This window comes from Helianthus annuus, chromosome 2, assembly GCF_002127325.2.
Source record: "Helianthus annuus cultivar XRQ/B chromosome 2, HanXRQr2.0-SUNRISE, whole genome shotgun sequence".
Lineage (NCBI taxonomy): Eukaryota > Viridiplantae > Streptophyta > Magnoliopsida > Asterales > Asteraceae > Helianthus > Helianthus annuus.
The window spans coordinates 74063353-74087303 of record NC_035434.2 but is presented as its reverse complement, the minus strand read 5'-3'; the positions used below and the strand labels follow the sequence as shown (position 1 = coordinate 74087303).

Genomic DNA, 23951 nt, shown 5'->3' with positions numbered 1-23951 from the left:
TCATTATCTTTCAATAATCCGACCCTTTAGGATTGTATCCTTGCTGACTCAAACTACTGGGTTGAGGGTAACGTCGCCTTCAAAAGAGGGGCCTACTACAATAACTAAGATAATCTCTTAAACAAGTGCAAAAGTGCGAAAATAATCAAAGGTTATACTAATACACGTGTCGGATCCAAGTGATTCATCTTGTCTATCTGTTTTTACTTTATTTTTATTTTCAGCATTTAGTTAGTTTTTATTTTTCTTAGTTTAAAACATTTTTCTAACTTTTTGATTTGATTAGACGTTGAGGATAAACCGGTATTAAAAGCTCTTGTGTCCTTGGACGACCTCGGTATCTTACCAACACTATACTACGTCCACGATGGGTGCACTTGCCCATATGTGTGTTTAGTGTTAGTAAATATCGTGTTTTATAAATTTAAACTTGGCTAAAAGTGTAAAAAGGGGCTTAAATATATATCAAAAAATATATACACACTGACACACATCAATTATCGATTCCAGTGAACGGAACAAATACCAAGTCATACCTAAAAATTGAATTGATTATATTACAACTGCTTGCTGAATTGTGCTAGTTTAATAAAAATATGAATAAATGATCTACAAAAAGTGAATAAAATACCTGTTCGTACGGAACGTAGCATCAACAGACATAACATCCCCAAAGACCTCATAATTCAGTTTCATTTCTTCATCAGCCCAAAATAATCCAGCAAGAGCACCTTTTTCATCACAATAAAATTCACAAGAAAAATTCGGCAAATACAGCTTCTTCTTCATAAGACGTTGGACAGCCATATCCACATCAAACTCTCCAATGAACAAATTAATATCTCTTTTAAAATTTTTACAATCAGTAGACGTCACTCCAACCTTATCAAATCCACCACGAATCTTTCTCATAAGGTTGAATGCCCTAACTGGACCAATATTCATCTCAGAAAAATCAGAAAGCAGTTGCTCTTCAGTGAATGTCAACTTTCTAGACGAAGCTAAAAGATGATAATCCTCTTCATCAACAAAAGAATGATTATGCTCCTCAAATACATGAGAAATTCTATAAGTATTTTTTGGAGTTAAAGACAAACGGATGTGTGCCTTACATCCGGTACGTTTAGAAGGTCTCCTCCTTCGGTCATTTAACTTTTTATCAGCACCAACACTATCATTTACCGTGTCAACAGCACAGGATGTCGCTGAACCCTCTTTCGCACAAACAAAGTACTTTCTAATCACAACACCATTTTTTGAAGATTGAGTATGCTTTCGACCCTCAAACCCAGATAACTTAGCATACTTCTTATAGAAATTAAAGGCAGAATCAATTGACTGGAAATGCATACCAACTACAGGTTTGGAAGAATCTGGAACAATAGGAGTATAATACTGATTACCAGTAGTTGGACAGATACGAACTCCTGAACAAATCAAAAAACCAGAACAAATAAAAGATATCAGCACAAACTTTACAATAAACCAGCACAAAAAACAAGCACAACTTTACCAGACAAACTAGCACAAAATAAAGATATCAGCACAACTTTACAAACCTACACTTTAAAATATGATGTAATATAAAAAAACCAGCACAACTTCAAAAAACCAGCACAACCTCAGAACTACACTTTTAAATAAAAACCAGCACAACTTAGATCAAAACTAAAAACCTAAAAAGTAGATGAAATTAAAACTAGAAGGTATTTTACCATCGACAGTAGTAGACATCATTAAAATAGAGGAGGATAAATCAGCAAATCAATGAATGAACAGAGGAGCTAGGGTTCCAGCAAATCGATGAAAACGATGAACGATTCAGCAGGATTGATCTCAATCTCGCAGGTACCGGCAAATCGATGAAAACGATCAACGATTCAGCAGGATTGAGATTGAGATTTGCGATTGATTTAGATGAAAACGATCTCGATGAAATTGGTCAGATGATGAAGCTCAATGAATGAATGAATGAAAAATATGAAAGAAGGAATGAAAATCGTGTGATTAAAACTAAGTACAGATCTGTTTGAAATTTGCATTTTCCAATATTACCCTTTCATCTAAATTAATGAGATTGCCACATGTAAGCTCAAGATTGCTTCTTAGGAAACTTAGGGAAGATTAAATTCTTAGTTGAACCTCTACCTATATATATATATATATATATAAATGAGATGGATTTGGGCTAGGTGGCATTTGTCTTTGGCCATGTAGGATGATGTGGCAATTTAGTTTAGGAGGGAAATCCCATTTTGCTTTCTACATTCACGATTCCAAGAAAAAAGAGGCGGGATCCGAAATGTGTTGGGTCAGGTTTTTTGAATTCGGGTCATAGTATATATTTCCTTTTTTTTCTCATTCTTCTTGCACACACTTTACAAACCCTAAAAAACTAAGTTGCATCCTCTCTCCTATCACCACCACCAAGATCCTCAATTCTAAACCATAGCCAAACCTCTACAACATCATCTTCTTCATACAAATCAATCCTATTAACCAATCAAAGGTATGTTTCTATGTTATTCAATCGATCCTAAATCTGCTTTATTCTATGTTATTCAATCGATCCTTGATTTTATTGTTTCTGATTTCTTTGTTTTACGATTGTAATCTACACAATCGATCCTAAATCTGCTTTATTTATGTTATTCAATTCTATAGAAACTTTATTTTATAAAGATTGTGTCGAATGCTATTAACTTCTTCTTTGTCCTAAACTTTGTAGATCTGATCATAAAAATTGAAGGTATGTTGTTTTAATTTGTTGTTTATCTATTGTGTATCTTTAATCAAGCGATTGAACATTTATCTTTTTGTTTTTTTGCAAACAAAATCAAGATCAGAGGTTTTATTATCATCATCTACATTTATCAAAGTTACTAATTTTTGTTGATTTTGTTTTCATGTGGAACCCTAAATCTTGGATAAAATCGGACTCCGATCATTCGTGAAACAACAGAGGTTAGTTAAATGTTATAGTTGTTTTCTTTTTTTTTTTTCTAAGTTTTTGTAGGTTTGATTTTATCCTTTCTGTTCGGTATTTTTTTTTCAAAAATTAATAACATATGTTCTGAATGTTTTATGGTTTGTTTTTCTCATGGTAAACCCTCAATCTTTTGTGACAATTGGACTCGAATTGTTCGTCGACCAAAACAGGTTAGTTCAGTTTTGTTGGTGTTGTTTGTTTTTTGATATGTATAGTCTTTCTTTTTTATTTTTGTCTTTAGGCGTTAACTTGAAATTTTATGTGATTATCTTTTGAAGTTCTTATGGTTTGTTTTGTGAGTTATAATTTTTTGTATTTAGTTATAATTTTTGTATTTAGTTAGTTTTAATTCTTTAAATATGTCTTTAATTTCTTTTTAAATATGTTTTTGTTTCTATAAATAGATTAGTGTTGTTAAAGATGATTTTTTGTATTCGAAATTATGATTCGGTTTCTGTAAATAGACTTTGTTTCTATAAATAGATTACCGTTATATTTTTTTAAACAATGGTTACTTCCATTACAGTTATGGATCATAAAAACAACGCTCCTTCGTTGTTAAAGTTGATTGAGGACTATGATCCTATATTTTTCGAATTGTTCGTCGACCAAAAACAGGTTAGTTCAGTTTTGTTGTTGTTGTTTGTTTTTTGATATGTATAGTCTTTCTTTTTTATTTTTTTCTTTAGTTGTTAATTTGAAATTTTATGTGATTATCTTTTGAAGTTTTTATGGTTTGTTTTGTGAGTTATAATTTTTTGTATTTAGTTAATTGTTAATTCTTTAAAGATGTCTTTAATTTCTTTTTAAAGTTGTTTTTGTTTCTATAAATAGATTAGTGTTGTTAAAGATGATTTTTGTATTTGAAATTATGATTCGGTTTATGTAAATAGACTTTGTTTCTATAAATAGATTACCGTTATATTTTTTTAAAACAGTGGTTACTTCCCCGCAGTTATGGATCATGAAAACAACGCTCCTTCGTTGTTAAAGTTGATTGGGGACTATGATCCTATATTTTTGGTATGTTTCTTAAGTTTTCAGTTTTGTGCACACAATAAGTTATTGCAACTTATATGTTTTTTTTGTTTCGATTGATAGGAAATACCGTATGATTTTGCAACCTTATTGTGGGGAGAACAACTTCCATATGTCAATGTCTTAAAATTATTGATGATGATTTATCGTGAGTCATTTAGTTATAATTTTTGTATTTAGTTAGTTGTTAATTTCTATAAAGATGCCTTTAATTTCATTTTTAAAGTTGTTTTGTTTCTATAAACAGATTACTGTTGTTAAAGATGATTTTTGTATTCGGAGTTATGATTCGTTTTCTTTAAATAGACTTTGTTTCTATAAATATATTACCATTATATATTTTTTAAAACAATGGTACTTCCTTTGCAGTTATGGATCCTAAAAACAACTCTCATTCGTTGTTAAAGTTGATTGAGGAATATGATCCTATATTTTTGGTATGTTTCCTTAGTGATTTGATTTTTTAATTTTAAATTTTGAAATCAATCATTATTTTAAATTTAAATTTTGAAGTAAACCATTATTTTGTTTGATTTTAAACTTACAATTACGAAGTCAGTTATTATTTTAAATCTAAATTTGAAAGTTTTCCATTAATGTGTTTGATTTTAAATTTCGAATCTGTAAATTGAATTTAAATTTGAAAGGTTAGACTTTCCTAATAAGTTTGCTTGATTTACGGGATTGGATATTAGTGATTTGATTTTCAGATTTTAAATTTTAAATTTTGAAGTCAATCATTATTTTAAATTTAAATTTTGAAGTAAATAGACTTTGTTTCTATAAATAGATTACCGTTATATTTTTTTTTAAAAACAGTGGTTACTTCCTTTGCAGTATGGATCATGAAAACAACGCTCCTTCGTTGTTAAAGTTGATTGAGGACTATGATCCTATATTTTTCGAATTGTTCGTCGACCAAAAACAGGTTAGTTCAGTTTTGTTGTGTTGTTTTTTGATATGTATAGTCTTTCTTTTTTATTTTTTTCTTTAGGTGTTAATTTGAAATTTTATGTGATTATCTTTTGAAGTTCTTATGGTTTGTTTTGTGAGTTATAATTTTTTTGTATTTAGTTATAATTTTTGTATTTAGTTAATTGTTAATTCTTTAAAGATGTCTTTTATTTTTTTTAAAGTTGTTTTTGTTTCTATAAATAGATTAGTGATGTTAAAGATGATTTTTGTATTCGAAATTATGATTCGGTTTATGTAAATAGACTTTGTTTCTATAAATAGATTACCATTATGTTTTTTTAAAACAGTGGTTACTTCCATTGCAGTTATGGATCATGAAAACAACGCTCCTTCGTTATTAATGTTGATTGGGGACTATGATTCTATATTTTTGGTATGTTTCTTAAGTTTTCAGTTTTGTGCACACAATAAGTTATTGCAACTTATATGTTTTTTTTTTGTTTCGATTGATAGGAAATACCGTATGATTTTGCAACCTTATTGTGGGGAGAACAACTTCCATATGTTAATGTCTTAAAATTATTGATGATGATTTATCGTGAGTCATTTAGTTATAATTTTTGTATTTAGTTAGTTGTTAATTCTTTAATTATGCCTTTAATTTCATTTTTAAAGTTGTTTTTGTTTCTATAAACAGATTACTGTTGTTAAAGATGATTTTTGTATTCGGAATTATGATTCGGTTTCTGTAAATAGACTTTGTTTCTATAAATATATTACCATTATATATTTTTTAAAACAGTGGTTACTTATTTTTCGTATGTTTCCTTAGTGATTTGATTTTTAAAGGTGATTGAGGAATATGATCCTATATTTTTCGTATGTTTCCTTAGTGATTTGATTTTTAAATTTTAAACTTTGAAGTCAATCATTATTTTAAATTTAAATTTTGAAGTAAACCATTATTGTGTTTGATTTTAAATTTACAATTACGAAGTCAATTATTATTTTAAATCTAAATTTGAAAGTTTTCTATTAATTTGTTTCATTTTAAATTTCGAATCTGTAAATTGAATTTAAATTTGAAAGGTTAGACTTTCCTAATAAGTTTGCTTGATTTACGGGATTGGATATTAATGATTTGATTTTCAGATTTTAAATTTTACATTTTCAAGCCAATCATTGTTTTAAATTTAAATTTTGAAGTAAACTATTATTGTGTTTGAATTTAAATTTTGAATGCTTTGAAATCTTTATGATTTTTATGAGATGCTTTGACTATATTATTTGTAATTTTAGGGATGCTTCGAGTCTTCGACTATTATTTTTGTACTCGAGTTGCATATCTAATTCAAATTGTGTTTTGTATTTTTAGGTGAAGAGCTTCTTTCAGACTCCTTCCCCTACAAGGAACTCTTGAATGAGATCTTATGAGAAGTTGAAGGAAAGGTATATCTTGCACCGTTCTTTATCTATATCTATATATCTATATATCTTGAATGGGATCCTATGGGAAATTGATCTCTATTCGATTAACTGATGTATATTCTTTTCCTTACCATTTTGTTCCGTTAATCAACTCATGTGTGCTCTTATGTTTGATACCAGATCTTATTCCAGTGATTAATATCCGCTTGAGTAACCCAATCTGAGTCTGATTTTTTTCATTAACAATTCAGGAAAACTTTCCCGATTTGGGTTTTCTGCAAGGCGAATCATCTAAATTAGTTTGTTATTTTTATGGTTTACCATTGCATAAGTTAGTATAATTTGTTGACAAAGTTTTGTTTTGTGGGATAGTAGTCATAAATTGAGTAATATTCAAGGTTTATGTGTTTTTATTTTGATTCATTAGGTGTTTATTTTGGATGGTCCGGAGTTTTTGGCTGCAACTATGTTGGACAGAGATATGCTTGCTATAGTTGGAAATTGGTACCATGTCGGTTGGTTTTGCTTGGCAAGGTTAGACTTTCCTAATAAGTTTGCTTGATTTACGAGATTAGATATTAGTGATTTGATTTTCAGATTTTAAATTTTAAATTTTGAACTCAATCATTATTTTAATTTTTTAGCTAATAGTTTGATTGACTCGGTTGTTAGATTTGTGACGATGCGTCGGACAAACAACATTGGAATAAGATACAGCCTTGAGCCTTGGCAAGTTAACACATTAGTTAGGGTTATGAAGTTTTTCATGGAACTGACACATTATTGAGCAGTAGCGCATCAGGTTAGTGATATTAGACTTTGTGTCTTGAGAAATTTTGTACATTGATTGATGTTTGAAATTGATTGTGAGGTCTTTGATTGTGCATTATATTGCTGATTGATATATGAGATTTTGTTGATTGGCATAAGGTATTAGATAAGATGTGTTTGAAGTTGTGAAGATGAATAAGTGAGACGTGTGTAACAGATATTAGTGAGTGCACAACACATTAGTTAGGGTTTTGAATTATTGATACAGGTTAGTGATGTTAGAGATTATGTTTTGAGAAAGTGTGTAGATTTATTGATGTCTGTGTTTAATTGTGACACCTTTGATTGCGCATGAAATTGCTGGTTATATGAGATTTTGTTGATTGTAGACAAATAAGTTTGAACAGAACTTATTAGATTCACATTTAAGTATAAAAAATGAGAGGTTGTTATAAACTGAATTATATACTGAACGAAAAACTGAAAGGAAAAGGAAAAAAACAATTTAACACAAAGAAAATGAGAGAGAGAGAGAGAGTTGCCACACTTTTTAAAACCAAAAATATAAGGTAACCATGCTTCTAAAATCTACTATACTTTTTAATAACATTTGGTGGAAAATGGACTATGTTGGGTAGGTAAGCAAATATGGTTTTTAGGGTCAAAACGGCTCTGTTGGGTTGACTCGGGACACTTTTATGAAAAACTTTATGTTTTTGACCTTAATAAACCATTTTTGTAGATGACCAGTGTATATCTCTACTTGAGGAATTCTCCAAAGATCCAGAGCCGATTGTTTCATAGAGCTGTGAAGTTGCTCTAAACATACTGGATTTTGAACGATCCGGCAAACCATTCGAGGTACTTGGAAGATTAAGTTTCGCTCATTTTATTCGAAAAATGTATCGTGTTAAGAGCGATTAGTTTAATCTATGTTTTCTGCAGTACATCTTTATGTAGGCACCTCAATTGCAGGAGGCGGCATGATGGTTTCACTTTGTTGTGTGTTTTGTTACCATTGAGTACTAAATGGCATACATTTGGATAGAGTTTTGAATGATTTACTCAACATTATTATTTGAATGGTTTTTTAGTGTGTGTGTTTTATTTATTGATTAGCGTATCGTATTAGGTATGAATGAATACCATTAGCAAGTCAGTTTAATGCCTTCAAAGTTAATGGATTTTTTTTAATAAGCAAGTGATTATTTGAAAATGGGAACAATCAACACTATATTAATATCCATGTTATTAATTTGTTATATTTCGATTGGTCATGATTGTTAAAAAAATATATAATGTATATTTAATGAATAAAGTTTTTGTTGTTTATATTTTCTTATGTAAACTTTTAATTAATTTCTAAATTTAATTAAATGAGTTTGTTTTGTAGGTTCGAACAACTCCATGCGTATATTTTATTATAAAAAATAAAAGTTTTTTTTTTTTGTTTCTTGGGTCATTCAATGAGGCAAGTTTCTGCCTCTGGTTCTTGCCCGAAGTTTCTAACCTTACTCGCAACCCAATGACTACAACTTTCAATTCAAAACAATTATAAAAAAATTATGTTCGAAAACATGTATTTTTATTTTATTTAATGACATAGTTCGATTAATATAAAGTTAATTGTTTCTACCCGCGAAGTTCGCGGGTGATAACCTAGTATGTTAATAAATAAGAAGGGTAAGAAGGATTGTAGTCTATTGATCTTAGATTTGGATGGCTGAGATTAATTGTAGGGAAAAGAAGATAATAGAAGGGCATAAAGGGAATCATATATTTATGGATTTTCTCTCTCCACATGCAAGGCACATGTCAATTCCCCCATCGATTTAAAAGGTCCATAACTTTTTCATACGACATTTTTTTTAAAAAAAATTACCATAATAACGAGCGTTTTTTTATCTTTAATATGAGTACCATATTATCATATAAAAATAAAATAAAAATTTTCATTTTTAGTGGTTTTTTTTTTTTTTTTTTTGCATTGTGTTAAAAGTTCAGGTCATTGTGTCTTTTAACTAGGTTTTGGTCAGTAGAGTTTCTATACATTGTGTTATTATCAAAACCTATACCACAATGTTTACTTGGGTTCTATCCATTGCGTTTTTATAAGAACCTATAACACAATAAATGACACAATGAAGATGGTGTTATATCTGGGTTTCTATAAATTGTGTTATTAGTTCAGGTCATTGTGTTTAATATGTTATTCATTGTGTTTTAATATGTTGTCCATTGTGTTTTAATTATTTGTTCAATTTTTTTAATTATCTTTGTTCATTGTGTTTTAGTTTGTTGTGTATTGTGTTTTTTGTTTGTTTTGCATTGTGTCTTAATCTGCTCTCCATTGTGTCTTTTATCTGTTGTCATTAATTATGTCTTTTATCTGTTGTCATCAATTGTGTTTTTATTTAGTCTGATACTTATTGTGTTATATGTTATCGTCATTGTGTTATATGTTATGGTCATTGTGTTTTAGTATGTTGTCCATTGTGTCTTTATCTAGTTGTCATTGATTGTGTTTTTGATCTACTTTACATTGTGTTTTACATCATGTCCATTGTGTTATTATCAAAACCTATAACCCAATGTTAATTTGGGTTTTATCCATTGCGTTTTTATAAGAACCTATAACACAATATACAGCACAATGAAGATGGTGTTATATCTGGGTTTTCTATAAATTGTGTTATTAGTTCAGGTCATTGTGTTTAATATTTATTTATTGTGTTTTAATATGTTGTCCATTGTGTTTTAATAATCTGTTCAATTTTTTTTATTATTATTATCTTTGTTCACTGTGTTTTAGTTTTTGTGTATTGTGTTTTTAGTTTGTTTTCCATTGTGTCTTCATCTGCTCTCCATTGTGTCTTTTATCTACTGTCTTTAATTGTGTCTTTTATCTGTTGTCATCAGTTGTGTTTTTATTTAGTCTGATACTTATTGTGTTATATGTTATCGTCATTGTGTTATACGTTATGGTCATTGTGTTTTAGTATGTTGTTCATTGTGTCTTTATCTGTTGTCATTGATTGTGTTTTTTATCTACTTTACATTGTGTTTTACATCATGTCCATTGTGTAATATGCAACTGGGTTTTTGAATTTTTTTTTGAAAAATATAACAATATGGTACTCATATTAAAGATAAAAAAACGCTCGATTTTATGGTATATTTTTTTTAAAAACAAATGATGTATAAAAAAGTTACGGACGTTTAAAAATTGAGGGGGAAATAACATGTGACTTGCATGTGGATATTCTTTTTCCTCTTGTAGACAAAATTACCCTTTTCATTTAATTACTCATAGGACACTTGTCACTCTCTGGTGGCTTCTTACCCTTCTTATTTTTAAATACTTTGTATTATAACTCAACCCATTGTTTGATTACGCAACCATAGGGTTTATAAGGTAATTATTATTTTGCTAGTGCTAATTCCCGCGAATCTCGCGGGGTTGAGAAATTATATGTTTTTTTATCTTTTGAAAAAAAAAAGTTACGTTTAAATTGATCATAAACAAACTGTACACATGGACTTATTAATTGCATGTGCTTTACAAGGGCTATTGAATGGTACAGTGGACGCAAACTTTTGGTTTGAGAAATCGTATCGTCTGTGAGAAAATTAACCACATGGAGGACACACTGGTGTTCGTGAGGCGGAGATGGTGTGTGTTGCTGATGGTCTTATGTATAATATTGAGCATACAAAAAGTTAGAAAAATCATTTGAAAATATAATCACATATACACGATACAAAGGAGTTTCAAATGCGAGTCTAACTATTATTATTTCAGTAGTCATCGTCATCAATGGAATGTGAAGCGTAAAATGGCACAAATTGGGATGGAAGGGATAAGAATTATCTGTATGTCGGTTCCAAGCCAATCGGTACCAAGCTAAAGTTTAATTTTGATCAGAATGGGGGGATGGGTTTCGTGTACCCTAAGGATATGTGTTATGGTTTCATTAAAAAGTGAAAAAGTATTTGTCACATCTTTCACTAACTGAAGAGGTATGGTCCCAATTCTCTGCCTACATGGCAAGGACCACACCACCTTTTCATCCAACATGGCGCCTACATCAGCAAGTACATCCAGAAGCTTCTGGAAGACGTCAAGGTGGCACCAAAAGATACTCCTCCCGACAGGAAGGACAATACGTGTCACCAGTCACCAAGCGCCATGTGGACCTGCAACAAATCTAGGAGCAGACCGACAACAGCAGTACAAATTCTCCAGCAACGACGAATATCAGCGCGCCACGTAGACCACTATCCTGGACGCACCAGAGGAGACCAAATGGATATTCTCCTTGGTCGGATAGCTGGCGCTCGATAATAGTTGGCAAGGCTGCTCCTCCCTTTTTCACCCTCCGGCTATAAATAGGACCCTTCATCATTCAGGTTAATTCTATTATACTCTCCAAACTCTCACACTCAACATACACTGTTTTCTTCCTCAGAATAGTACTTATTCTCACGTCGAAGCCTGGTTAAGAGGGAAACCCCATATTCCCCTCTTAACGAGCTAACGGTGCTACTGTTTTGCAGGACCACAGCCATTCGACGAGTAGAGAAGGAGATTGAACCCACAGAAGAGACAATCTAACTAGTTAACCGTCGGTGTTAACCAGTGTTTCATCATTGGCGCCCACCGCATTTTTTGCAAACCACTCTCATCTCCTTTTTCTTTGATAAACTCTCTGAAATGGCTGAACCAAGCCCTTCTCCTCAAATGGACGGAGAAATCTCTTCCTTTGGACCCATTTTGGACACTGCGCACGTCCAAAGAATCTAGGGGAACGAGACCATCCAAGAAGGACGAACGAACAACGAGTTCCCTGACATCTTTGGAAGCGCATCCAGAGTTGTTAGCCAAACCACAAACGGAGCCACTTTCCAACCCCCACCGAGAATCATCAACCAAACCACAAATGGAGCCACCTTCCAACCTCCACCCAGGGTAGTTAATCAGACACCTCTGGGAGTTCCCACACCAAACCATGAGGCTGGCCCATCAGCCCCATCGGTTCAAACATAGTTGAACTTCTCAACACTTTTAGGCCTACCCGAAGGAAAAACTCTGGCTTCCTGGTATGCTGAACAAACTGATTCGTTAAACCTTGTCTATGCGCAGATCAACGCGCAGCAAGCCTTGCTTCAAGCACAAGCTAACCAATTCGTCTTTATTACTCCACCGCAAAGGTCTCTGAGTACCCACACAACTCAGCAGGCCAATGCGTGGAACTTACACCCTGAAAAAGGACCTAGGCCAAACATCAGAAAGCCAAACGCGCATGACACGCGCGATACTTATGGTGAAACAGAAAGCAATTACGTGCAGTACTCCCATCCACAGAGAAAGCCGATACAAAGTCGTTTAGGCACGCGCAACATAAATGACGAATGGGATAGCTATAATGAGGAAGACGATCCGACGTACAAGAGAGAAAGCACGGTATTCAGCAGACTACCACCAGAACATGAGTCGTACAAACCCCACAAGCGCGCGGGGTACAATCCAAAAGCAGAACACGACTACTCTTTGAGCTATCGCCCAGACGGCATAGCTGAAAACTCCAAGTTCATCAAAGAGATTGCAACAGTCGATATCGACAAGACAAAACTGCCACACAACGTGGGCAAATACAACGGCTTAACAGATCCCGATGACCACCTCCAAGTCTTCAATGGCTCAGGGGTAACAGGTGGATGGAATCTACCAACTTGGTGTCATCTTTTTGCGCAAACCTTTGTCGGTGCGGCGCGCGTTTGGTTCGATAGCCTGCCAGCAGGAAGAATTAAGTCGTGGATCGATTTTCGGGACAAGTTCCTCGCGCACTTCTCTCAACAGCGCAGATACACTAGAGATCCAGCTGATTGTTTGAATATATGGAGGAAAGATCACGAAAGCATGGAAGATTTCATCACCAGATATAACAAAGAATGTCTGGAAATCGGAGACATAGTCGAAAAGATGATGCGCGCACACTTTATGAGGGCAGTAAAGTGCGATGACTTGATCAAGCGATTGAAAGGAAAAGACGGCGGCCCAAAATATTGGAAAACCTTCATTGAGGCAGCAAAAACAATTGCGCGCACTGACAAGCAGTTGACCGGTGATGACAACCGTCAACATAGTTACAACCACAATGATCGGCGCAACAAGAAAGGCAAAGGCCAATCATGGAAAACATCTGGTTACAGGGAAAGAAGCCCAGTAAGGGAAGATGCGCGCAACATGATCAACCAGATCGCTCATCGCAAAGAGGTAAAAAGAGAAAACAGAGAAAAACAGTGGACGCCCCTAACAAAGACCCTTCCGAGGTCCTGTCACCAGTTCAAACCACCTCTACAGATGCGAAACAAAAGGGGCCAAGACCCAAATCTTTTCTATGAATTCCACAAAGACACCGGTCACTTAACTGACGACTGCTTTAGCCTAAAGTAGGAGATAGAAAGAGCCCTAAGGGATGGAAGGCTCACATATCTGGTGAAAGGCGGGAAGCGGGATAACCGTCAAATTCACAGAAGGGAAGAAGGTCGCGAAAGAATTATAACAAGCGCACGCAAGACGACTCATGGCGCGAAAGACAAGTTGTTTTCCCCGTAGTAAGAAGAGGTCCAAGAGAGAGAAGGCCCATAGTCATATCTGGTGTAATTGGTCATTACCAAACCGACTACATTTTTATTGATCCAGGGAGCACCGCAGATATCATATACGAACAATGTTTCAATCAATTTGACCAAGAGGACAAAGCGCGCTTGGAACCAGTAGATTACCCACTAACTGGTTTCTGCAACGAAGTCGTTTTTCCTCTCGGCCAGATATCATTCCCGGTGCTGCTCTCAGATGGAAGAAATTCAAGAACAGAGGAAGTCACGTTCATGGTGCTGCCTACACATTCAAGACATGATATCCTTCTGGGAAGAGAATCCCAAGGAGATTTTAGTATGATTTGCTCTGGACCGCATTCAGCTGTTGGTTTCCCGACAGAGACAGGGGTAGCAATAATTTACGCAAGCAAAGAAGTCTTAGCAACAGATGAAATCAGGCCATCTAAAGCAAGCAAACCCGCACCGCGCGCAGAAGCTGAAAAATGGATACTGAACAGCAAATACCCAGAACAAACGGTCACCTTGGGCCCTGCGATGTCTGACCTCACGCGCGCGACGCTAAGGAAGTTGTTGTTTGAAAACATGGATGTGTTCGCCTGGACACCAGCGGACATGGTGGGTGTTCCACGGCACATAGCAGAGCACAGATTAAACATCTCAGAGAGTGCCAAACCTGTGGTACATGCCAAACAACACCTGGGAGACATAAAGCATGATGCTATGCAAGAACAAGTCACGGAGCTGTTGAATGCTGGCATCATCAGAGAAGTCCGATATCAAACTTGGGTGGCGAGCCCCGTAATGGTCCAAAAAGGAAATGACAGTTGGAGAATGTGTGTAGATTACAAAGATCTAAACAAAGCATGCCCGCGCGATTGTTATGCTTTACCAGATATTGATGAAAAGATCGATTCCCTTGCAACGTTCAGATGGAAATGTTTCCTTGACTGTTATAAGGGATACCATCAGGTGCAGATGGCCATCCAAGATGAAGACAAGACTGCATTTCGCACACCAACAGGGCTATACTGCTACACAAAATGCCCTTTTGGTTTAAAGAATGCAGGCGCAACTTATCAGAGACTGGTGAATGAAACGTTCAGCGACGCTATCGGCAAATACATCAAAGTGTAGATGGATGACCTGGTTATCATGAGTAAAGAAGAGAATATGATGCTGATTAACATTCAAAAAACATTCGACACACTGCGCGGAGTAAGTATTAAGCTAAATCCAGCGAAATGTTCTTTCGGCATGGAGGAAGGAAAGTTCCCGGGTTTCATTGTAACAAAAGATGGGTTTAAAGTCAATCCTAAAAAGGTGCAAGCGATTGAGCGGATGCCTTCGCCGTCAACAATCAAGGAAATGCAAAAATTGGCTGGACGGTTAGCAGCACTCAACCGCTTCCTCGCCAATCACGCAGCAAAGTCTTTTCCATTCATCAAAACACTCCGCAACTGCATGAAGAAAAGTCAGTTTCAGTGGACTCCGGAAGCCGAAAGTGCGTTCCGAGAGATGAAAGATTGCCTCATAAGATTGCCAACACTAACAGCACCAGTGAAAGGAGAACCACTAGTGATGTACCTGTCAGCATCAGACAAAGCAGTCGGAGCAGTTCTGCTCGTAGATCGACAAGGCATACAGACACCAGTCTATTATGTGTCTCGCACCCTCAATGACCCAGAAACAAGGTATGCCATAATGGAGAAACTGTTACTAGCACTAATTCACGCGTCAAGAAGACTGCGCAGGTATTTCGCTAATCACATCATTCATGTCTTAAAAAATTACAACATCGGCAACATTCTCGCGAGGCCCGAGATATCTGGAAGACTAGCGAAATGGGCTATAGAATTGGGAGGCCACAATGTGGTTTTTAGACCAAGGCCAACAATTAAAGGTCAGGTGTTGGCTTTTTTCATGACCGAAGTGCCTGATGACAAAGATAGAGAGTGCAAGGCAATGGAAAGAGCAGAAAGGCAACATTCGGAAGAACCATGGTTGCTGTATACAGATGGCGCGTCTAACGAAGACGGTGCAGGCGCAGGGCTAAGGCTGGTAAGTCCAGAGAAACATGAATTCACGTATGCCATCCGACTAGACTTCAAGAGCACGAATAATGAAGCTGAATATGAAGCTTTCCTTGCTGGTTTGAGGTTAGCAATCAAGATGGGAGTCAAACACATCGAGGTGCATGTGGACTCCATGCTGGTAGCAGGACAAATCAATGGCCAATACGATGCCAAAGGGGACATAATGGCGCTTTACTTAGACCAAGCAAAAACATTGCTGCAAAGCTTCTATTCCTACAAGGTGCATCATATCAACCGAAGCGAGAACAAACCAGCAGACACATTAAGTAAACTCGCATCCACCAGTTTCCAGCACCTGGCCAATGATGTGCGCATAGAAGTTTTGAGCAATCCATCGGTACCGCTAAGGCAAGTGAGTGTCATTCAATTGGGAACGACGTCTTGTATGACTCCGATAATTATGTATCTCCAGTCTGGAATACTACCGGAAAACAAAGCCGAAGCAAGGAAAGTACAGTACAAGTCCGAGCACTATCAGATGGTTGATGGAATTTTGTACCGAAAATCTTACCTAGGACCGTTATTGAGATGCGTCAACCCAAAAGATGCAAACTACCTAATCCGCGAAGTACATGAGGGCATCTGCGGCAACCATGCCGGCCCAAGAATGGTAGTAGCCCAAGTCATGAACGTCGGATACTACTGGCCTGGAATGCATCTAGTTGCGGTAAAGGTTCTAAGGAAATGCAGCGGCTGCCACAGACACGCCCCGAAAATGATGCGCCCCAAAAATGAACTAGTCCCCGTGACAACGGCATGGCCGTTTCTGTTGGTGCACTACATCTGTTGATTCCGTCTAAGTGTCTAGGATCAGATCTTACATTGTATTGTATAGCATAGGGCACGAAATACGAGAAAACGGGAGTCTGTATAGGTTTTAGGAGTTTGGGTCGCTCGTAGGGTCATTGAAGTCATGGACCACTTATTTGTCATGTGGACCGCTTATGTGGTAGGGTCTGGACCGCTCATATGGACATGTCCACATGAGCGGACCCAGAACTCTATAAATAGGTGTGATTAGAGCGATCCTAAGTAGTGATTGATTGTATTTCACGCCGAAGCTCTGCCGGTGTGACGTTTGAGCTGTAAAACGTTTCTAATCAATACAACAAGCAATTAGGAGGAAGAACAAGCTATATCTACTTGCATTTCTTATTATTCCGCATCTGAAACGCAAGAGTTAACCTCTGAACGACTCGTTCGGGTCAGCATTCGATCCTACAATTGGTATCAGAGCTTGGAAGGAGGTTTTCTGCAGATTGTAGCTGTCTTTCATCATTTCTTCTCACTTCTACACCTTTTTTTCTTATTTCCGAGAGATTTCACGGTTAAAATTCGTTCAAGAGCTCACAGATTGTTCATTATCATACTAAAACAAACCCTTGGAAGTTTCAGGCCGAAATTCAGCTTAAAAACAGATCAAATCATGTTCGGAATGTGGATCGCTCAAATGACATCATCATGAACCGCTCGTAATTCACTGTTTTGGACCGCTCATTCGTACAGTTTTGAATCTGGTTCGCTTCAAATTAGTGTCTGGACCGCTCGTGTGCATATTTCTGGATCGCTCATTTGTTCCTTTCTGGACCGCCCTTAGAACATTCTTGGACCGCTTGAAAGATTTTTTTTGGATCGCTCATTCGATTAATATTGGACCGCTCTTAGGACATTGGTGCTGGATCGCTCCAAAGGATCTTTTTGGTTCGCTTATCTGTTCACTGTTGAATCGCTTTTCTGTCAGTTGCCTTGAAAATCGTACTAAGTCATCATGAATTCTGAGTTTTACAACGCCTTTGCTACATCGACTACTCCAGCCGCAATTGCTCAAGCAATGAATTTAGAAAATGAGACGGGAACGACTCAAAAGCCCCCGAAATTGATGAGCATTGAGGAGTATTATGGGTGGAAGGATCGGTTTGAAAACTGGGTTCAGGCAAATCATCTCAGATCGTGGGAATGCATATTGGAAAAGTACACATTGCCTCGAACAGAGTTGCAAGTCATTAAACAGATATCTGAATTCTCAGAACAAGAACGTGCAATGTATAGAGCAGAGAAAATGATGATCAGTTTGTTACAGCAGGCGATTAAAGAAGATATATTCATTTTGCTACAGCATGACAAAACTGCTAAATCTATTTGGGATGCTCTTAAAGTAAAATTCGAGGGTAGTGAAAGCATGGTTGCAAAAGTCGCTAGGCGCTCCCTAGTCGGTCGACGGGGGAGTTGAGAGTACTCGGTCTAGGCGGAGAGTACTCGGGGAGTACTCGGACATGTTAAATTATAAAGAAATTACTTTTTGGAGGTTAAATATATATCAAATAGCATAAATTTACTAATATTTATAACAAAATACGTGAAAATGATATTCATTTTTTAATATGATGGACATAGAAATTATGTTTTATTATTATTTAAGTCAAATTAGGCTTGAGTTGACCTACTAGATCCAATTCTGGCTGAGGTTGACCACGTTTGACCGACTCCGAGTAATTAGGCGGAGTTGAAGAAAGTCGGCTCGGCGGCCTACCTTGTAGCGACTACTCGGAGAGTACTCGGCCTTGGAAACCTTGTTTTACAACCATGAGTGAAAGTATGCTCAAAAGCAAGAAGGCATTGCTTAAAAAGGAATTTGATTTGTTTAGCAGTTTGCCGGGAGAGGATACTAAAAAGCTAATCGAGAGATACTGCCACTTAGTGCGATCGTTATCAATGTTGGGAGTTGAAAAAGGTCGTGAGGAATGGGTTGATAAGTTGGCTGATGCGTTACCTCAGAAAGAGTGGGGAACGTATTTGATGATATTGAAAAACACGGGTGTTTATGACAAACTAACAATTGGTCAGTTTATTGAGAAAATAGAGGGACAGGATCTGGAACAACAGAAGATAGCCAGGATGAATAACCCGAGTGGTCAACAGGATGTTAAAATGTACTATAAAGGTAGTATTCCAGTTTCTGAAGTTGAAAAAAGCCCAAAGATTCAAACCGCTTTCAGTGCTGGAGATTCATCAGAAAAAGTTGATCAGGGTTCAAACAAGAGCAGCAGCGGGTTTTCATCATTTCCGAGAGTGAATCCGAAAGAGACTAACACAAGTTTTCAGTCTCAGAGTACAAAAACTGGAAACGGATATGTGATTCAGTGCAACATAGCTCTCAACCTTCCAGAAGGTCAAAGCTTCTCTGAAGACACTGCAAAAGACCATATGGCACTTCTGGGTTCTGTTCTGTTATCTTATGAAGGTCTTGTTGCTGGTCGGATCGGAAATCCTATGCTCACCAAAGAGGATTACGATCAGATAGACGCTGAGGAAATGGAACTCATGGATATCAAATGGTGTCTTGCTAGTGTTCTTCGTCGAGCTGAAAAATTCAAAACCATTACCGGGAGAAATGACTTTCTTGATGCACATGTTTCTACTTTAGGTTTTGATAAATCTAAAGTTACTTGTTTTCGATGCAGGGAGAAAGGCCATTTCAAGCGTGAGTGCAAAGGAAGAGAAGCTAGCGGAGCACAAAATCCATTCGGGAAAGATGATTACTACCGCAAAGCTATCTATCAACAAGTTGGTCAATCCCAAGAACCGCAGACAGCTCATGGGAGAAAGATTGAAGACTCCAAAAGAGCATGTGTTGTAGATTTCAGCTGGAGTGATTACATATCATCTGAAGCCACAGCAGAACGTGTTATCGATCAAGAGGATGAGAAACTACCAGAAGGTTTCAGTTGGGATATGTTCGTGGATGAAAAGGGAAGTTTTAAAGCTTTCATTGCCAAGATCGTCCGAGAGCCAAATTTGTTTGCTACTTGGATGAGATCTATTGGAGAAAATGTGTCAAGTGGAGATGAAAAGTCTGTGTCATCTGATGAAAGTTCAGATAGTACTGATAGACTTTCAGAACACTCTGGGGATGTTTCAGATAGTTCAGATGAAATTGTACAAGATGAAACTGTTCAAGAACAGGATGTTGTATTTGACAAAACACCATCTGATTCTAGTGTATTTGATGCTGATTCTGAAAAATCAGTTCAATTTGATCAATCACCAGATCATAGTAGCAGTGATGATGAGGAAGAGAAACATATAAATATTGCAAAATCTCATCTATCTCCTGAAAGTTTTCATTTTTGTTTTGCAGAAAGAATGGAGAAACTAAAAGAGAAACAAGCTGCTAAAGAACAACAATCTGAATCTGAAGGTGATGTTCAGAATGCTGAAAATGTTGCTAAGAAGATTGGTGAGGTTGTGAAAGAAGTAGAAAAGGTGATCGAAGTAGAAAAAGTGGTTGAAGTTATTAAAACAATCGAAGTTGAGAAGATTATTGAAGTTGTCAAGCCATGTGAGAAGTGTCTGGAAGCATGCAAGAATTGTGCAGCCAAAGACGACATCATAGCTGAGTACGAAAAGAAGAAAGAGCAATTATTGTTCAATCTAAACTACGTGAAAGAATCATACGATGTCTTGAACAAAACAGTAACTGGTCTCCAAAAGACAAACATAGAAAGAGAACAGGCATTGACTATGATGAATGCAACTTTAATGTCGAAGCAAAAAGCGATAAATTTTTACATTGAAGAAAGTGCCAAATGGAAGCAAGAGTTGGAAACTGAAAAGATTGAAAATGAGAGGATTAGGAGGTTATTGTTGAGCTATTCTACCTCTGATTATCTTATTGATCGTGTTTACCCAACTGTTGCAGGTATGGAAGCTTTTCAAGATGAGAAGCCGAAAGAAAAGAAAGATTGTGGTAAGAAACCGACTGTTAGCTATAACAAGTGTCCGCCTCCAATTTGGGATGGGTATTCACCTAGGAAACCAAATGAGGAGCAACTTGCAAAAGCAGTTAATATAAAGCTTAAAACCGACACAACTGACGTCTTACCAGAAAACATTGATGTGACGTTTACCTCATTCGATACTGATCATGAGTCTGAATTAATCAAAAAGGTGGTCGATCAGGTGTTGGATACTGATGAGGAGACAGAGTCGAAATCTGAGTCTGAAAAGCCAAAGTCGTCAGTCAACAGTCAAAATTCGTCGGTTAAACGGTCTTATAGTAAAGAATTTTTGTTATCAAAGGCAGATTTGAATGATGAAACATTCGAAGTTGTATATACTTTGAATGGTTCTGACAAATTATATTACAACAAAGATTTTCCGATAATGAGTATTAAAACAGAATTAATCAACAAAACTTTCAAACTAATAGAGGTTAATATTCCTGAATTAAAAGTTTTGAAAAGTTGTGATAAACCTAATAAATATACTTCTAGAGTTCAACAACGTCTAAACAAGAAAAAGGTTACAATTCTGGTCCTGGTTTTCAAAAGAAACCTAACCAAAATCGTAGCTATAAAAAGAAAGGTCTTGGTTATATTCCACCAGAAAATGATAAAAATATGAAAAATTCTAAAACAAAATCTGAATTTGTATCAGGTGGAAGCTCGGAAGATGAACAGCAGAAACCATTTTGGAGACAAACTAACAAAGAGTTTCTTGCTGAGAGGAGAAAGAATGGAACTGGAGTATTTCATCCGAGAAATACTCAAACCTGTTTGAAATGCAATGAAGCTGGTCACATTGCATCAGATTGTTCGAAAGATATCAAAGCAAAACAGGGAGCTTCTCAGAAGATGAAAGAAAAAGTTGTTGAAAAATCTGAGAAATCCAAAATTTTTAAAAATTCGAAAAATGAGGTTGGGGAATGTTCGAAGAAGACAAAATTTTACAAAAGAAAAGGAAATGACAACCAAGTGTGGGTTGCTAAAAGGGTAGAAGAAAAAGTCGGCAATGAATCTGGTTCCACAAAGCCAGAAGAGCCACAAGTTGAGGAGAAAATTTCAGTGAATGATGATGTTTTTCCATCACAGAAATCTGAAGAAGTTAAAAAGAAAATTGGTAAAATTGAAATTTCAAATCAATTTTACAATGAAGAAAAAGAATTTGATGTCGAGAAAACATTCAACGGGAATGTTAAAAATATTTTTGGGAAAATGTTGAGTGGGAGAGCTAAAGGGGTAAAAGATTTTTACGCAACTAAAAAGGCGACATACAACCCTACAGCTGAAGAGTTGAAAGCCCTCAAGTCTGAGAAGACTTGGAGGGAAGTTTGTTTTCCAGAATAGGTGAAAGGACTATGCCGGAGATCCCAAGTTGGTAATCGTGGATCAGGAATCGGCATCTTTCTAGTGTTTGAAAAGTTTGTTTGAAGGATTTTGAATAATGTTTGAATGGTTTACAGGTTAAAGGACTATGCCGGAGCTTCCAGGTGGTTAATTGCGAAGCAAGAATCGGCACTTTGATTGGTAAAATGGTGATGTAGACGTAATATTTCTACAATTGGTAGTTTTTGGATATCTACAAGTGGTAATCTTGATCCCACAAGTGGTATTTGTGGTTAAATTTTGAGATGTTTGGATATTTTGAAGTAATTACATTTACAAGTGGTACAGAAGGTTATTAAATGCAAATGGTAAATCAGGGACATTAACTTGTACTTGATTTACTATATTTGGCAAAAGATAGACAAGATGATGAACCACATCCCCGGTTTTAATAGATAGACCTACAAGTGGTTGTTATCAACACAAATTCATTTTCCGGAAAAATCATTTTGATTAAAACAAACTTAAGTGTTTTGAAATCTAAATGAGAAAATGATTTGTGATAGGGGGAGTTCAGATTGTTTATGCCTAGTGAATGGCGATTTGATGTGATTCAGTGTCAGTTGTCAAGTTTCTGTACAGTTTGTTTTGCATTTTATGTTTCTAGTAGGTTAAGAGTCTAGAAGTTTTCAAATTTTCTTTAAAATGTGTTTGCATTTTAGGGGGAGTAGGGAAATTTCAGAAAATCCAAAAACATTTGAAAATTTGAAAAATTTGAAATTTCAGAAAATCCAAAAATGAGTTCGTTGTGAAAAAGAGGAAATGATAGTACATCAGTAGACTATCACGGCACGCTAAAGAAATGTAAAATCTAAAAAGTGTTAAACAATCTTACTGCGGATATGTTAGTAGATTTTCGCACATTTAGTAAATTGAAATCGAGATATAAACCTAATTCAAACTTGCTTAATTCGTGGGTAACTATTCTTGAATATATGGGTAACCCCCGAAATCTTGTTTGAAAGGTCCCATATTCTGAGATACTAGGTCTTTATATTCAGTGATATCTGGGGTATTATCCCGGGACTTCTGCTGTATGGAAGTACTGACCTAGTCCCCGGATAATACTTTCTGCTAAAGCTTTGAAACATAAGCGTCGCCCTCAGCATGCTGATGAAACAACAAAATTGATAGTCGCTGCTGTTGAAATGCAAAAAGATCCTCTAAAGGGGACCCACCAAAAGTCGAGCCGTCATCTCTCTGCTGAACGGAAGTTCTGACCTGAGCTCTCACGGTTTCGCATTTAACCCCTTTACAGATATCAGTTGTGGTATACTCACCTGTAAGACTGAATATTTGGGATCTGGATACGGGAGTATATTCAAGTGGAGTGATACACAATTAAGTTTAAGTCTCTAAAACATTAATATCGTATCTCGAATCGATTGAAAATTGTGTTGAAAATTTAAGAGGACAAACATACTGACAATCTAGGTAAATTGTTTAAAGCTTAAAATGAAATCAAGCTTAACGGTGTTGGTGATTTGTCTCATAAACTGATATGATCCTCTTGCACGAACTCACAAAAAATATTGTTTGTAAATATTATATTTCTATATAATTTTGTGTTCAAGTGGTGTCAGAAAATATTTCTAAAAAAATCCAAAAAGATTTTTAGAGTGTTTTAGCATAAAGTTTTGAAAAAGTCAAAAAGATTTTTGACAACTGACGTTGGAAAACTGATTTTCAAAATTCCAAATGCTGAACATGATGATCAGAATTTGATGTGTAAATCTAATTGTTTTCATTAATTCTCATCTTCTTCAAGTGGTTCATCATAGAGTGTTTTGAGGGGAGTCATATGTTGATTCAAAATGATTTGAAATGTGGGTGAAAGAAATTTATATTTGGGTTGAGATTGTGCAGGTAGCCAAATTTCGATCCTAGAAATCAACTCTGAAAGATTGTGAAGATCAGTCGATGATTCTA

The 23951-nt window shown here is 35.8% G+C and overlaps 2 protein-coding genes and 2 long non-coding RNA genes across 4 annotated transcripts; 3 read left to right on the top strand and 1 right to left on the bottom strand.

Moving 5' to 3' along the window:
• Positions 1-493: 493 nt before the first annotated feature.
• LOC110892474 (protein FAR1-RELATED SEQUENCE 5-like) lies at positions 494-2039 on the bottom strand. The gene is made up of 3 exons (XM_022139638.2): positions 1716-2039; positions 632-1427; positions 494-536 (listed from the first exon to the last, which is right to left on the bottom strand). The coding sequence occupies exons 1-3, from the start codon at positions 1735-1737 to the stop codon at positions 494-496; spliced, it is 861 nt and encodes a 286-aa protein (XP_021995330.1). The 5' UTR covers positions 1738-2039.
• A 1509-nt stretch (positions 2040-3548) lies between these two features.
• Positions 3549-5572, top strand: LOC110904167. Its single transcript, XR_002572384.2, has 3 exons — positions 3549-3607; positions 5308-5375; positions 5456-5572. It is a non-coding gene; the product is annotated as an uncharacterized LOC110904167 (long non-coding RNA).
• A 1272-nt stretch (positions 5573-6844) lies between these two features.
• Positions 6845-8229, top strand: LOC118484112. Its single transcript, XR_004872746.1, has 4 exons — positions 6845-6904; positions 7043-7172; positions 7884-8002; positions 8087-8229. It is a non-coding gene; the product is annotated as an uncharacterized LOC118484112 (long non-coding RNA).
• Positions 8230-14899: 6670 nt separating this feature from the next.
• On the top strand, positions 14900-16648 carry LOC110892465. The gene has a single exon (XM_022139628.1). It carries the CDS (start codon positions 14900-14902, stop codon positions 16646-16648), a length of 1749 nt encoding a protein of 582 aa, XP_021995320.1.
• The last annotated feature ends 7303 nt before the right edge of the window (positions 16649-23951 follow it).